Below are 17,310 nucleotides of genomic sequence, written 5' to 3' on the forward strand. Positions count from 1 at the left end.
GATTTTGGTGCTGTTATCCACAAAAAGGCCCTGAAGATGCTTTGCTTGCTGTCTACTTGTTAAGCAAAAGAATCGTGATCCAATTGTTACTGTATTTATTTCACCTTACAAAGGATTACCAACCATTGATGCGCTATTGAACAGAGAAAGCTGAAATCTCTTTAAATCTCAATTTCCCTGCTTTTTTTAAATTTCGGTTCTAGTAATATGCCTTCTTTTCGTTGAAATAATTGGTGGTCGCTCAATCATAAACATACCTTTCATCGTTTAAAAAGCCCACAAGTCTCGTTATGCTAACTCTCTCCTACCACTTCTATGAAGAGCAGCCCAGCAGGCATTCATTGAGCCTCTCCTTTGAAGTACTACTGTTCTGATGTCATGGACGTCTCTTCTAACCTGACCTTATGAGAGAGGTGATACTCTTTTTCACTCTCTTATTTCCACATAATTTAGAATCCACATAAAGCAAGGAAATGAGAAACGATGTCTCTGTAAATCTCTGACAAAACATGGGTTTAGATTGTCGTCCCATCTGTGACACCAGCTCCCTGCTGCTTCTGCATGCTCATAGAACTCTGGGGACCCTGGAGCTCAGCCTCCACACAGAGAAAAGCCAATGTCTGCACACACTCTAAGGGAACTTTATTTTATCCACACAGAGATGCTGACCCAGAGCAACAGGCAGACACAGACAGCACACAACTAACTCTGCTGCTGCTGCCTGGCCCCAGGAATCTGCTTTAATTAAGAGAAAACACTTCTCTACTCCCCTCCACCACTCCTTTGCCACAGCCTCTCTCTAAACAAACAGGTAACAAGCATGTCTTCCAGGACTCACAGGGTTAGGTGCAGAAGCAAAAAGTGACATGAATAGTTGATGTGGCGTGAAACGGTACACTGCAAACTCACACACATTATGCATCTAATGTCAGACCTGCACACACACAACTGTGTCAGGTGCATCTCCTGGAGAGCTACCACATCTTCCTATTCCACTTTGAAGAGCTGTTGCTCAAGCAGGTGGGGATTCGCTCTGCAAACATTTTTGGCACCTTCAGTCATCAGTTCAGTCAAGTCCATATCCACACATTCCCAGCAGGCTCACCCTTGGCCACAACTCAAGGTCTAAAGCACTGCCACGCCATCAGCCACTGCTTTCTATGCTTGCACAGAAAGAGCTCGTACTGTATAAAGAGCATCTCCTAGGCATTCCTGCCACAACAATGTAGGATGGTTACAGCTTCCTAGAGTATCTCATCTCTCCTCTTTCAGAGTTCTTCTGTATTCCTGGATTTTTGCTATGGCTTCATATTGATGTCTCTTTTCATTGGTTTTACACCAACAAAATAATTTTGTTGACTTCAATCCAGTTCAGTGCAGTGTTAAATTGAGGCTGACTCTGCATATCAAGAACACATGAGCCTCTCGCACACAGCAGTGATAGCTAGAAACTGAAGAATGTCTCTCTCAGGTATTTGGGGTGGATAAACTATATTAAGGGAACATTAGAGAGCTACGTGCTGGGGAACTGCATTCTGAATGCGAGTTTGAGGACAGAATGAAAACATAGCAAAGGAGTGATAACCCTTGCTCTTGTGTTAAATAAGCTTTAAATCACACTGGCAAAGTACTGCACAAAACAGAGAGCAAATAAAGTTTTTTTGCCAAATAATGTTTACAGAGATAACATGATCCTTCTGTGCAGTTTGAAGTCCATGGTGATCTTCACATGCTAGCCTAATTCATTCTGGGATTCAGATTGTAAATTATCTCTCAAAATTTACATGGTGGATATATATTTAAATTTTCCATTAAACAGGTCTTTGTTTTCTTCTCTCTTCTGTTTCCACCTTTTAACAGGGAAAAAAAAAAAAAAGTAACTTGTTTGGATAAACCTATTCTTCCAAATTCTCAGATGGTTTACTCATCATTGTTCCTGTATCTCCAGCAGGATTAAATTAAGAAAAAAAAAATTACTTTTTATTCGTATTCTCTCATTCCACTAAACAGAATACTTGGGAGCTGACCAGGTAAAAATCATGTGCCAGCACCCCTTTTCTGTCTGTATTTTAAAATGAGTAACAAAGTGGTAGTGTTTCAGCAAAACTCTGCCGCCCAGCATTTCCACAGTATCCTTGAGATCTAAACACTTTATGCTGATTATCAATTACTAATTTTTACTTTAACTAATTCCATAGGAAAAAAGGCTTAAGAGGAACATAAAGTTTAATGCAAGAAAATTATAATCTCTTACATTAGAACGGATTGCTGTTCTTACAAATAATTTATCTACTTTTTTCTCTTACTTCAGTCAGCCTTCAGAGAACAAAAGTTTAAGCTTTAGAATACTCATTTATAATAAAAAGTGATCTTAAAAAGTGCATAAATACACTTGTTCTAAAAGGACTGGAAACCCACCAAATAACAAATAGCTTGAAATAAATATTGCTCTGTAACACTGGGCTCCCCATGATATACAGCATAAGGAAAAACAATTCTGTGAAGAGCTACAGGGAATTTTGATATTTTTTATGATAAGCACCTAGGTTTTAATGGGCAAATGAGTAAACTGAAGAACCAGAACTTTCCTTTCCAGAACGGAAAACCAGGGATGAGTTTTGGAGACTAAATAAAAAATATGTTGCTCAGACACCATGGAGAGTTATTCATTTCACCTTTGTTATTAGTGATTTTCTGTATCACTGAAGAGACATTCAGAGAGAATATGGCTTCGACCTTAAAAAAAACCAAAACACACGATCCCCCAGTAAAAAGCAGATTATATAGCTCATTGTACATATGCAAATGAAGCCACCACTAAAGATATGGGCAGAGGATTCAATTCTCCTTTTGACCTTAGCTCTTACATGCCAGTTGCCTGCCTCATTTCAAATAGTTGTTCCTCAGGCAGTGAAAAACACCTGCTGTTTCCACAGATGTTAATCTTTCTGCAGCCAAACAGGAGCTCTGCTCCAACAGCTCTTTCAGAGAACATAAGGATTTAGGATGCTGCAGACACCCATTTTCTTGGGCAGCCAGAACTTACTCCCTTTCCAAAGCCAAGTGCATATATACCCCCAGAAGGATGGGATAAACCAGGCACAGCAAAGCCTGCAGAACACTGGCAAACCCCTTATTCCCCTATCTGTACAATTTGGGTCATAAAATATCATAGAAACTCTCGAATCAAAACTGCAAAAGGCTCCAGGGAGACCTTATTGTCAATGGACATTTTGTGGACATTTGTGGACATTTTAAAGGAGTGTTCCACAGACTTAAGGGAATGATAGCTGTGTAGTATATCAAAGGATGGGAAGGGGAGTGGTGGTTAATGAGAATGTATTGGATAATGTGGCACCTGAGCATGACGTTTCTCAGAGAGGTTGTGGATGCCCCATCCCTGGAAGTGTTCCAGGCCAGGTTGGATGGGGCTTTGAGCAACCTGGTCTAGTGGAAGGTGTCCCTGTCCATGGCAGGGGTTTGGAACAGATGATCTTCAGAGGTCCCTTCCAACCCAAACCATTCTACAATACCCTCTGTTGGCTTTGCTGAGCTCATGAAGATTCACAGCAAAAGTCAGGAGCTGAGCATCCAAGTCCATCTGTTAGGACTCAAATCACATTCAGTCAGAGACCACAGAATAAGGGAGAAGCTTCTGTTTCATAACCTAAAAGGGGAAACAGCTTGCAGATTTGCAAGAAAGCACGTTAAGGATTTCTGCTTATGGATTATTGTAATCTTGTAAACACAACGGCTGCAGAGCTGACACCATTTCCCACAAAAAACCAGACAGCTACTCACAGGGAAAAGTGTGCAATAACCAAAAATTATCAGAACAGGTAACTTTCCCTCCTGATACTGAGATCTGACCCCCTACCAAACTAATTCAACAAATTCACATTTGTCACTGTCCATAACTTCTGGTAATTCATCCTATGCTGCATTTTATACACCTAAAGATGGAGGTTGAGTAGTAAATGACTGTCTTGAATGTGATCACATTTCTTTTATGCCTGCTTCCCAGAACAAGAAAACAACCCACTGCACATACTCAAGTTATAAATAATAGTGCTCAACATTTAAACCACCAAGGCTCTGCAGCTAATACAGCACATATGGGATGATGGGCCCTATTTCAGGCAAACAAGCAAGATGCTGTTAGTGTGCACAATGCCTAGCGAAAAGGGCAACAGCCCCCACTGGGTCAGGGAGAAACTACTGTAATATAAGTGATTTGCAAAAGAAGATTTCATTTCACCTCTGAACTCAGAACACATATAAAAATAGGCTATTGTGTCTGGGACTGACATTTTAGATACCACTTAGGTCAAGAAAAGTTTCCTGATCCTCTTCATTTACTGTTGCTCCCCAAGAGTCAAATCCTTCTCCCCATCCCGTGGCCTCCACTTTTTCTCCTAATTACAAAGCTGTTTTCCTCCAGTCAAGATATAAGTGGTAGATTGTGACTTATGTAATTACAGCAGCTCGTCTAGCTCAAACTGATGGCATCAGTTAATCACATAACTGCTGCCAACAATAATAGAGAGGAACAAAACCCAGTTCTAAACAGAAAAGTAAGTCAAATAAATTAAAGAACAAATAACCCTGATGGAATCACAACCTGCTCATCAGCATTTTATGAGCAAACTTCATCTCAATAAATCCAATAAATTCTGTAGTTATCCACTCAATACTGCTTCTATCCAAGTGTGTGAAATCTTACAGTGAATTTTAGAGAGAAACAATAAACTATTACATTAAAAATCAAGACAATATTATATCAGCTCTTCTGCTTGCATGAGAGCCATCTCCTATCCAGGTGTTAAGTGGATTAACTTATATTGCCATATAAGATGAAATCAAGTTTGCCTGGCTGGATTTAATTTCCATTCTATCTATGGAGATTTCCCATTAACTCTGAAAAGCATTTAAGCTATTTAGGAACTTAAGCCTAAATAGAAAAATCTGCAAGCCTCAAAATAATGTTTGAATATTCATTCTGGTTGCGAATACTCATGTTCAAATACCCCATCTGCCTAATTTGAAATACCAATTTGAAACCAGGTATCTCTCTCCAGATGGGTGTTGTGACCACCAGCCTAGCATTCTTGGGAAGTTCCTCTATCTCCTTTGCTGGAGCAGCTCCATTTCCTACAGTTGATTCACTGAGATAGGTAGAACCTCTGTCTTCTGTGTCTGTAACTAGTGCTCAGGCTACTTTGTCCCATTCTCTGCCCTAATATTTAACTTTTTATGTAAGGTAGAGAGTAATGCATCAAAAGATGATGTTTCCAGCACCAGATCCACTGTCCACTTGGAGCTATATGCAAACTAGAACCATCCAAAGATGCTGACTACAACTTCAGAGTGGGAACCCTCCAGCTCCTAGTTCATTCTCTTGGAGACCCTCACATTTGCATCATTAGTTCAACAGCTATTAATTACCTCCTTTTAAGGTAAGCATACAGGAGAGTTGGTGTCATGCTCAGGGTAGTTACCAATACCATAATACCTAAGCAATTTAGTTAAGGTAAACAAATCACTAATGGGTCATCACCTAAATAAGTTTTGTAAAAATACCAAAAAAACAAAAATCATGTTGCATTAACAACCAGCCCATCAAACTTTGGAAATATTTCAGAGAAATTCAGTTCAGGAAGATGACTGCAAACCCTCTTAATTAGAGCTTGTTATGTAGCTGCACACATGCAAAAACAGTCCCGCATTTCAAGAAAACATGTTAGAAGAAATTTTAAGTCTTGCAAGCAGAAGCAGGAGTTATCCTCTTCTTAGCTCCAGAATTAGAGAAAGCAGAAAAGCTTCATCCTCTCTGCTAACAAAATTAGGAACACAAAAATTCTACCCTTACATTCAATAATCTTCCAAAGCTTTACATGCTTTTATAGGATTATACCAGTTATCCACATCATGAACACAGATGGTGCTCATTGGCTGCAGTCAAGAACTAGATTACATTGGCCCATGTTTTGAGACACCAGCCAGTGAAGGCCAAAGAGAACAAACAACTGAAATGGGGGAGGACGGGTAGAACAGAAATACTGTTGCACAGTTTTCATGCTGGCGTGAAATGGGTCAGCATAGGAAAGGAAGTGACACTGCCATCAAGGACCATCTGATTAATAAGCAAGGTAGCACAGAAGTATCTCTGATTGAACACCTACTGACATTACATGTCTTCCCCTCATATCTTCATCTTGCTCCACACCAAATAAATCATGAGGCCACTGCGAAGGCACTGATGAAACAAGAATACTTGTGTGATTTTAACAGAACAGCATAGCACTTATATCAGAAAGAAACTATTCAAAGAATGAAAACAGTTGGGGGGGAAAAAGATTTTGAGACCACAGAAGTGACTTTCACTATTATCTTCAAGAGAACATTTCCATGGGAATGGAGTAATGCAATAGTAAATAATACCTGATTGACTTCAGATGGTTATGAGGGAAGTGAAGATTGACATATTTGACCACATAGTTCTTTGGATGCAAGAGAAAAAACAAATTCAGGTAGCAACACACAGGAAGCGTATTGCCATATCGCAGGGCGGTTCATTCTGTGTGAAAAACAAGTCAAACCAGCAGACTCAGTCACAAGATAATTATGAAGTACCATGTTTACAAAAGCTGTTTTGCTCCCCTACAAAAGCAAACAAAAAATGGTTGTGTGCGTAAACAGCTTAATTAAGGCATTCAGGCCTTCCCCAGAAAGCCACAAGTCTGATCCGGCAAAGACAATAGAAACACAGCATATCAGTTTGGTAATCAAGGCTCCAATTATACTGCAGCTCATTAGTCCTGCCTGTGGTCCTCATGCTTAAGATTCTTCCTTGTGTGAGGAGGTATCAACTCCATTACAGATAACACATATACAGTCTGTGTCTCATAAACCGGTTCCCTCTAACACAGATATGAGCTTCTTGTCAGGACTTTCTAACACCTCTAATACATCAAGCCTGTGGTGCTCTTCATTTTTGCATTCTGACTCCAGGAAGAAAGCAGACTTTGCAATACTATTAGGACCCACTAGAGATAGAGGTAACAGTATTTCTAAGTGATTTCTCTCTAAATGACTTTGGGAGGTGTCTGGGGGAGAGTTACTGCCACCAAAGGTTGAGTAGTTATGGGAAAATATCAGCACAAGAATAAGTTATCATATCCTTGCCATAGCTTTGGTGAATCTGGAAGCAAGAAGGTTTAAAGCCATCAGAGGAGTGGGTTTCTGGTCCAATCTCCCAACAGGAAGAGTAGGAGCAAGAAACACAACTGACGCTAAGACATAGGCAACTAATATTGCAGCCTCTGAGAGTGGGGACCCAGAACCAACAACCCAAGCCTTTGCAGATCTTTCCTGAACCTGTCCTATAATCACGAGACAATGCTCCGCCTCCACAAATTCAAGGATTCACAGCCCTTTGGGGATACCGGTTAAGCCCTAGGAAAAATTTGTGGGGAAACAGGGGAGTGGCTTTGCTTTAGAGCCCTCCCCTCTCCCAGCCCAAACCTTCTCCATTCCCTGCTGCAGCATCACCTTGTGCACAGACACTTGCGCTGGCCTGAATCTCCTCGGGAGATGTCTCTGCAAAGATCTGCCCAGGGAAACCAGATCACCAAATTAGCCTTTAGAAGGGATGAAATCAAGAATAACTTTTATGCTAGGGCAATCCACCAGGGCAGCTAAACACAGCAAGTCCCTCACTGATGCTCAAGCTGCCGTAGTAGTCTGGGGAGCACGGGGCTACCAAGCAATGCCCTGCAATGTTCACGGCATCTGCTTTTAGAAGAGCTCAGCTCTTCTCATGAAAACCTTCTTGTTTAATACAAAACAGTTATCTCTTGATGCCATACCTCTGAAGGGAGGCTACATGGCAAGTTAGCTGTGGAGCCTGCTCTGTCCGCATGAAGTATAACCAATTATTTTCATAACAAATTGCATCAGAACACAAATTGCTTTTGTTTAGCCTCTTTGGCTTATTACAAATCCTGGGCTGCAACAGTGGTGATTAAATAGCATTCCAAAGCACTGGTTTAATTAAGCAGTGTCACTAAGTTATTTATGCTAGACAGGAGCTCCTGATAATATTACAACCTTTATTTTTAATTCTTTTATTGCAAAGTTGTACTGAGAAAAAGCACTATCTGTCCTGCACTTTGGTCACCCCTTAGTATTCACCAGACACTCATTTTCAAAAATGCTAGGAGAAGGGCATGCATTTTTGCCAAAGTAATATTTACCATAGGCAAACTCCCAAACATTTAGAGAACCTTTATGCAGACCCTATTGTAAAGGCCTTTCATGGCAATTACTGTATTCAAAATACAATAGCGAAAAGATACTTTAAATGGACAGATGAGTTGCTACCTGGTCTGGTAGCAATGTTTCTAAAAACTCAGAAAAGCCAACAAAAACATTAAGGGTTTAGCCCCCTCATCCATGAGAAGCCCCTCTGACAGTAAACCAGAAATGACAATACATACATTTTCCTCTGTACTGGGCACTGGTGAGGCCGCCCCTCGAGTCCTGTGTTCAGTTTTGGGCCCCTCTCTACAGGAAAGACATTGAGGTGCTGGAGCGTGTCCAGAGAAGGGCAACCAAGTTGGTGAGGGGCCTGGAGCACAAGTCTTATGAGGAGCGGCTGAGGGAACTGGGGCTGTTTAGTCTGGAGAAAAGGAGGCTGAGGGGAGACCTTATTGCTCTCTACAACTACCTGAAAGGAGGTTGTAGTGAGGTGGGTGTTGGTCTCTTCTGTCAGGTGGCTGGAGACAGGACGAGAGGAAATGGCCTCAAGTTGTGGCAAGGGAGGTTTAGGTTGGATATTAGAAAAAAATTTTTTACTGAAAGGGTTGTCAGACATTGGAACAGGCTGCCCAGGGAAGTGGTTGAGTCACCATCCCTGGAGGTATTCAAAAAGCATGTAGACAAGGCACTTCAGGACGTGGTTTAGTGGGCACAGCTGATGGTTGGACTGGATGATCTTGAAGGTCTTTTCCAACCTAAATGATTCTATGATTCTACACTGCTTCAGGTATATAAGGCATATCAGTTTAACTCATCAAAGACCAATGCCAGGAATTCAACCAGGATGTTGGGGCTTAGCAAAGGTGAACTTACCAAAACAGGAATCCAAGTAGAAGCTAGAGGCAGCTGCAGGATTCCCCCCAGTACCACCTCCCAGTGCCCAAACCTCAGCCTCACAAGGACCTGCGTTATTCCCTAGGCCCCCTCAGCCGTGTGTCTCCCTGCTGCAACTCCCCGGCCAGGCTATGGAAACACCGCAGCACCCTTTAGTTGCACAGATTCTTTTCTGCCAGGTACTTTTACCTGCACAACCCAACCAGTTCTTCCTGCCCCCATGTAGGTGAACAATGTCCTCTCAGGCACAGCGCACACATCAGCCTAACGGCAGAAAGCCGCAAGACTATAATCAGCCCCATGAGTAAGTCTCAGAAGCATCATTTAATCAGATCTGGCTCTATTTCACTTGCTCCCCAGGCACTTCAGGTAGAAAATAGCTTGCCTACCACTTCATAAAATGACAAGCTTTATCCGCAATTTCTAACAGCTTCACATAATAGAAAAAAATATAATCAAGATTTTAAAAAGTAGCTTTAAAGGAAGTAAAAATAAGCCTCACCCCTGGAAAAGCTGCACGGAGCTCTTTAGCCATAACTACACCAAGAGGAAATACCTCCTCTCCTGGCTTGCCTGGTGTTTATGCCTCGGGGGGAGCAGGTTTTCCTGCGGTTACGGTGAAAGAGAGAAAAACAAAGCTGTAGGTCTGCTTACAGAAGGAAACAAGCTGACAGCAAGGAAATGTATTAAGCCCAAGCCATGCAACCCCTTCTGCTGCTTTGCTGGCCTCCTAGAAAGCCAAAAGGTGAAGTGGGAAGAGCAAGCATTTCTTCACTGCCCTAGGAGTCAGCATTTGTATCAAGACACAGCATGGAAGTAGGGTTAGCTGCATTCAGGAGAACAGCAAATCTGCTACACATGCACTGCGCTGAAGCCTCAGCACATATTCTCAAAGGGTTTGGCTTCTTGGGTTTTTCTAAGGTGAGCAAGGTGGTTGCCGTATGTCTATAGAGAAGGAAAAAAGCCATCAATATAAATTATTTTACAACTCTTGCAAGGCCATACAAGCTGTTGACAGCTGAAATGTGGCTTGAGAAATCATCCTCCATTTGCTGATCTCTCTTGGAATCCATTTACCTGACGAACGTCCCCAATTCAATTACTTTTGTGGGATCCGGATTGGGCACAAAGGGGAAGCAAATGGCTAGAGACGTTGCACCACAGGCATTTAAAATTAAATACCGCTTGAGACACTGAGCAAAGGGAGGAGTAGATGGCACAGAGCAGTCTATTTTGACAAAGACTAAGACTTAACTTGCTTTTGTGGAAGTTATTAGCATCACCTAAACAAGCTGCAGTGGATTTCCTGTCAGAGTGTTTCTCTGGAAGTGGCTTATACTTCACTGTTACTGATTTATCGTAAAAGGGAACTGACGAGAAAGGTTACCTTTGTGGGTTTTTTTTTATTATTATTACTTTATTTCAGAATTTTATTTTAAATTGAGAATACATTACCTAATTCTATCAGGCTATGGAGTCCAAGGCACACAGATTAAATTTCAAGTATCATGCTGCTGATACTACAGAGCCTGGATTTTGTGAGATATGACCAGAGTGAATAGAAAATAATGCTATTACAAGCACTGCATGAAAAAGGTCTTCAAGACTATGCTTTTCAGAATCATCATTTTCCAACATCTGTTTCTCAAGTTATCTTGGGGCAGGAGGTGGAGAGGAATATTTTAAAAATATTCATTTCAAGTATTGTACTTATTGTGTTCGGTGATTGAGGATTACTTCATAGTACGAATTGGCTTTTTTAACCCACATTGTGATTTGCTGTATCTGCCTATAACAAAAATTTAAACTATGCTAATGTGAAGCTGTAGTTTCACAGCCTGTAGGAGAGGTGTTTGCATCCCCGCTGCTGTAAAATAAACATCTCCATGTCTTCAAAATACAAACTTAGAACACCAAATTTACATAAGCAACATAAAAATCCTCAAGTGACTTTACAAAACAAGGAATGAATGGCCCTTACTCCTCAACAATAAAAAAGAAAAAAGGAAAAGAATGGATAGCGATGCCAACTGTGGCAGCACTGGAAAAGATCCAATAAAGATGACACTATAGAGAGAAGCTCCGCTTAATAGTTTCAAAGAGGCATGCAAAATATTATTTTTTTTCCCCCCCTGCATAAAGCATTGAGTAGCTGGAGACTAAAGTTGGATGTGGAAATGGAGTTCATATGCAATTTTGAGGAAATGGAGAACAGTTAACTTAGTATCTACAGGTTAAATAAAAACACCTGGGAAAATGGTCTTTAATTATGTGACAAAAGAGGCATCATGTGAAGGAGAAAAGAACAGCCCTGGAAGAATTTCACAATAAGGAAGAAAGAGGCAGAAAGAAAAGAAGGGACTGGGGGGAAAGCACCAAACAAAGATTATGTAAAAGGAAAGGAAAGCCAGAGAAGACCGGAGATTCATCCCAGTGCAAGAGATGCAACCGTACACGACAGAGGACTTTTTTCTCAGGCCATGAACCAGCTAAGAGGAAATTAAGACTGTGCATTAAGAGCAGGGACACAGGATGGATAACAGGAATGAAAGAGATCTTGGTGGTTTGATGGAATAATCCACACCTATCCTCCATATGGAGTTGCAACATCACAATATTCTCAAAGTTATCAATTACTATACTGGATTAGGAAATAAAGACAAAAAAAGGAAGATTCCAGCAATCTTCAACAGAATGTCTTTCATCTCCAGAAAGGGCACAGAGGCATGACAGGACAAACAGGCTGCTAGAAAGAACTTACAGTGCCTCGTCCCTGCAGGGCAGTCAACTATAGAAAAAAAACTTAGAAAAAAAAAATCAGCACTATGCATATTAAGTCAGGGATGATAAAATTTAATGTCTGTAAGTGGAAAAAAAAAAAAAGGAAGTGATCTGGACTTATACAGACTTAGTGGATTAAGAACAATAGGATAAAAATCTTGACTCTTCCTTTAGAAATAATATTTGACAGAATTTGAACTGGAATGTATAAGGAAAACAGGTAAAATACAACAAGAGAGAGGAGGCATAAATAGCCTTTTCTTACCAGAGGAAGATAACTAATTTTTTCTAAAACATTTCCTTTATTCTAGGTCTCATCCATCATCTGCTTGACATAGTACCACAATGTATTTAAATTGGGAAATACTACCAGTTATAAGAGAAGCTAGAATATAATATAGAAAGAACTAGATGGCACTAAGAACTGAATACCAAGAGATGAGTGACATTCAGAAATACAACAGAAGGTACAATTTGTGCACTTTGCACTAAGAATTTCTCCTGTAAAAGGACTTTACCAATTGAAGACATTGCAGATGGATTTCAGTATCTCACCAGTGGTCTCATGCCCATACATTTGGATAGGAAATGACCAGCTCAGTTCAAGTGCGCTAGCTGGTGAAGCCTGATACAAAATGATTATTTGTAAATGCCTTGAGATTAAAATATCCTGTGATCTCCTAGGAAAAAAAAAACCAAAAAAGAAGGTTGCAACACTGAAAATTGAAAGGAAAAAAAAAGAACATTTCTAAAGGTTATTTATTTCATCTTTTTCATTGATGACCAAAGTATCTGGTTTTTGCAGATGTGTTTGCAAGCATCCACAACCAAACTATTAGCTGTGATCCCCACACTGGCAGACTCAGAAGCTGAAGCTGTATTTTAGCCACCTGAACCTGACAGAATAAGCTTGTTTTGCACACTTCCTTTTCATGGAAGTTATCTAGAGAATGATGACCTTTAAGTCTGCAATTTATCATGTTTTCTTTCTACAAAATAATCTGATACTGTAGCAGTTCTGTGATTTCCAAATCAATACGTTTTAACTGTCATCACCACAATCAGCTACCCAATTTCTTTGCCAATTTTTTGTCAGAGCTGGATGTGTGCCTTTTTAAAATAGTTTATGACGACACTGAAAGAGTTATTTAAATTTTCAGCTTGACAGTTTTGTCTCTATAGAAAATCCGGACAAGGTAAACTAACTGAAGAGCCTTGAAAAAAATTATATCATGAATATGCATATAACAGCACCAAAGATGACGCATAAAAAAATTAATTGTTCCCTTCTGCAGATTTAGTTTTCACACAGAGGGACAAATTGTGCACTTCTGGGAATATCCGAGATTATCAGGTTAAAGAAAAAAAACATACTGTCCCACTGCCCACTTTCATATGAAGAGGGATTTTTTTTTTTCCTTTTTAAGTTTCCCCCAAGAAAAATTACATTCCCATAGCACAGAAATGTTCTTGGATACAACCAAGTAACAGAAGCAAGACACTCTGCATAACTATCAGCCATTATTCCATTTCTGGTTTTTGTTAGGCTCCTTACTGTACAGTAACTTAGCTTACAAGCAGCAGTAAGGCCAAGGGGCAGGTCATGAAAAATATTCTTAAACAAAGGTTATTGACAGTTTTCAGCACATCATTTGTGTTCAGCAGTCTGACACATCTCAGAACCAGCTATACCAATGAAATATGCATACCCCGAGGCTTTAAGAAGAGTTCCCAGGTAATGCTCTAAATGCTGCACCTAACATTTGCAAGCAAGGTTGCTGCTTTCTGTGGTATTTGAATGATTATACCCTTAGGCCTTTGAAAATTTCAACAGCAGTTCAGATTTTCTGAATAATCATTTTGGAGTCTAAGAGGAAGCAGATATAATTAGGTTAATAACATACGTGATCATCATGAGAGCACTAGCTCTGTTCTCATCTCTGACACAGCATGTGGTTCTAAAAAGACAACTCGCAACTACTCTGCCGAAGCTGCCAAGGAGAAAAGCAAAAGCTTTTGGATAGAGATGAGTCAGCAGGATTCCATCTGACCCCTTGCCACTTACTGGCCTAAAACTAGCAAGTCATAGCCATGAAAGAAGAAAAAAAAAAAACCAAACATTGACCCAGCAGGTCCGAGCATTAGAAATTGTTGACAATCTTTACTTGTTCATGCAGGTGCACAAAGACATTTGACATTTTTGCAGTTCTAATGAGCTACTGAAGAGAGGTTTGAGGCAGCGTGGTACATCCAGGGCCCAGGCAGCCCATCTCCTGCTCAGCCCTGATTTGTTTCTAGCAGAGTAGCGCACACTGGCCAAGACCAAGATCTGGCTGCCTCTTCATCTGGCTGCAGGCCTTAAGATCTCAAATGGCTTGTGGGGATAATAAAACGTGCACTAAGCATATGATTAAAGCATTTTCCTGCCTTAGTTCCAGATGTCAGTACTGTTCTTCATCATGCTTCCCCTCCATCTCTCCTGCATTGAATTGTGACAGGTTTAAATTCTTTTCACAGTTGCTGCATCTTGCAAACTTACTCAAGTTTATATTTCATTCAGATTTCAGACCGAGACCAAAGTTTAAAGAAAATAATTTAAGCAGCTGTATCATGAAAAGCAAAAGAAACCTCAAATGCAAAACTCCCAAGTCAGCTTATACAGATTTCAAAGACTCAGTTACTTTCATTATAAGAAAATTAAACTCCATTTATTCTTGAATGCAACATAAGAGTCAAAACAAAAATTAGGAAAATGGAGAAAAATTTCATAAAAAGAACATTGATTACCCTAATTTGGAGGGAGGTAACTGTATCCCCTCGCTTTAGAAGTGAGTTAGTCATCTGGTCCACGGCAGCTAATCTCCAGTCATCTCTAAATCTTTATGTCACCAGAGAGAAGGAAGAAAGCTGCTGGCACATGTTTCTCTTCCTAACACCGAGCTCTTCCCACAGTGTCATCACAGGTCCCAGAAGCATTCAGTCTGCCACCATGGCATATGCCTACTTGCCCCATGCCAGATTTTGGCAGATTGAGGCTGAGCAAGTTAAGTGAGCTAACGCAAACAGGTGAATAGTAAAAACAGCGCTCAGTAGCAAAAGCTAAAGCTAATCATAACTTGTCAGACAAAAACCAGATGCAGTAGAAAGTTTTATGAATTAGTCGAAATTCAACAAAAGCTTTTGGTTGTTTCCTGATTTCCAAGGTTAAAAGCTCCAGGACACCTCTGCCGTTTTCTCTCTTGGGACCATGGATCCAATGCCTTCCAGCCTTGTGTGACACAAGAATCTGAGTTGCAGAGCAAGACATTTGGCGCTAAGAATCCAGTTTTCACTCTGCACGCATTTCAAAGGCCATACCTCAAACAGAATCTTACCTGGTCCGGTGTACTGAACACTTGCCAAGTAGCCAAGACACACAGGATGCATGTCCTGCCGTTTAGCTTTATCAGAGAAGAACCCCATTCATGCACTGACACCATCATGTGATGCAAATTGAAGTGTGAAAAGTAGGGAAGACTCAGAGATTTATTTCAAGAGCATTCAACTAACCCAAGATAAACATGGCAGTGTAGGTGCACCCTTGCTCTTCCACCAGCTTTCCACACCACCAGTATCCCTCATCACTGTGGCAACATGCAACACTGAGATAGGATCCATTCAGATAACCCCCACTCCGACTAAGATCAGTTTAATTCTTTTCAGGCTTCAGCATGTGTCCTCATGATACTAACTTCAATGTCAAAGCCTATGCCTCCTATATGCAGAAGTAAGCAGTAGTCATTAATCTACACAATCCGATTTTAATTAAGCAGGCCAAGAAATCACCACAAACTGTCATCCCCTAAAAGTCTTCTCTCTCCCTTGCAACAGTGGTCAAATTTTAGTTACAAATGATGAAAATCCAGGCTGCATAAGAAAAATTTTCCCAATTTGGTTTTTTACTTGATGACAAAGTACCCTAAGCTTCCTCAGAGACTTGCAGCACACAAGACTACTGGTAAGATTAAGTCATGTTCTCTCATCTTTTTTTTCAGTTCTAAAAATGTACCATAAGAATATTAACTGCTTAATGTTGCAAGTGCCTGGAGCCAAGCTCCTATCTATACAAGACTGTTTTCACATGCCAATCCAACATCATCTTTGATTTATTGATGCTTACATCTTTTTTACTATCAGGAGCTCCAAAACACAGAAAAGACTGATAGCCAAATTATTTTGCTAGTATAAAGGAAATACAATAGATTTTAGAATGACACCAGAACTCTAACATTTACAAGTGTTTTCAATAACAAAAACACTCCATGAAATTCTAAGTTCATCAGTTACTGCACATGTTATTAAAAAAACCCAACTTGTTCTCTGATCTACAGCCTTAACACTGATGTTATACAGCTTGACTAATAATCTTAAGTGCATCAATTTCCATTAAGAGGAGTGTTTGTTTTCTTTTCCTCTTCTCATGTCCAGATTTTTTAGTGTAGTCTCTAACGACAGAAGTACTCCCCCCGCCCTGCAAAAAAAACCACCACGCATTTGCTTTATATAGAATTTTAACACTATTTTGAGACTTGGTATATATTTTAGTACCGATAATCAACATTTCTCAAGTTATTGCATTTCCTACAGAACACCAAGTCAAAGCTTTATTAATTTGTCTGGAGACATATAGGGACTACTTGCTTTTCTTGGCAAGTGACAACACTCATAACCCACTAAAAGAAGTTAACAATTTTCCTAGGCTAATTATAACATGGAATGAATGTCCTTTAATAACATTCTTTATTATGAGAATAAATACATAAAACAAATGCAATATATTAGCCACATTTCCTCATATACATTCAGAATATAACAGGAAGCTAATAGGCATAATCATCAGAACTAGTTGAACAAACAAATTTTTACTACGCCAACAACACTGGAGGAAAGCTGGAAAGTTTATGCACTAGTAGCAGGCAAAGAACATGTTATTTCAGTGTTTCCTTGACATTAATTTAAAGACAAACATACTGTAATTATAAGCATAAACTGACAGAAATGTTTAGCTCCGTGCGGTGGCCGTTTGAGGTTGTTCTGACTGCAACTGCTTTCCAAGGTATTCCCTGAAATACAAAAAAAAATTAGATTGAGAAACATTCTGGAGAGTGGGGAGTAGGATAGTGGTGGGGAGTATGAAGTAGAGAAAGAGGAAAAAGCTTTAAGTTTAGAATTATTCATTCAAATAATGCCTACTGTTGCTAGTCAACAGGAGCTACTATGAGAGTAACTAAGCTGTAGGTATCCATCATCTATCCCTCTGAAAATAAGGTACAAACCAAACATCAACAAAGTTGTCTGGAAAAAGAAAAAGCCCAGTGATAATATTCAGAAGTCCTG

At 40.0% G+C, this 17,310-nt stretch overlaps 1 protein-coding gene across 2 annotated transcripts in view; it reads right to left on the reverse strand.

Annotated features, from left to right (window-relative positions):
* Positions 1 to 16,694: 16,694 nt before the first annotated feature.
* ATP6V1H (ATPase H+ transporting V1 subunit H) overlaps positions 16,695 to 17,310 on the reverse strand; it is a 51,068-nt gene continuing 50,452 nt past the window's right edge. For both annotated transcript variants that reach the window (XM_075023288.1, XM_075023289.1), the window contains exon 14: positions 16,695 to 17,036. In XM_075023288.1, the coding sequence (XP_074879389.1) occupies positions 16,976 to 17,036 (61 nt within the window). In that variant the 3' untranslated portion in view covers positions 16,695 to 16,975. The remainder of the gene's footprint in view (positions 17,037 to 17,310) is intronic.

Source organism: Buteo buteo, chromosome 3 (genome assembly GCF_964188355.1).
Source record: "Buteo buteo chromosome 3, bButBut1.hap1.1, whole genome shotgun sequence".
Lineage (NCBI taxonomy): Eukaryota > Metazoa > Chordata > Aves > Accipitriformes > Accipitridae > Buteo > Buteo buteo.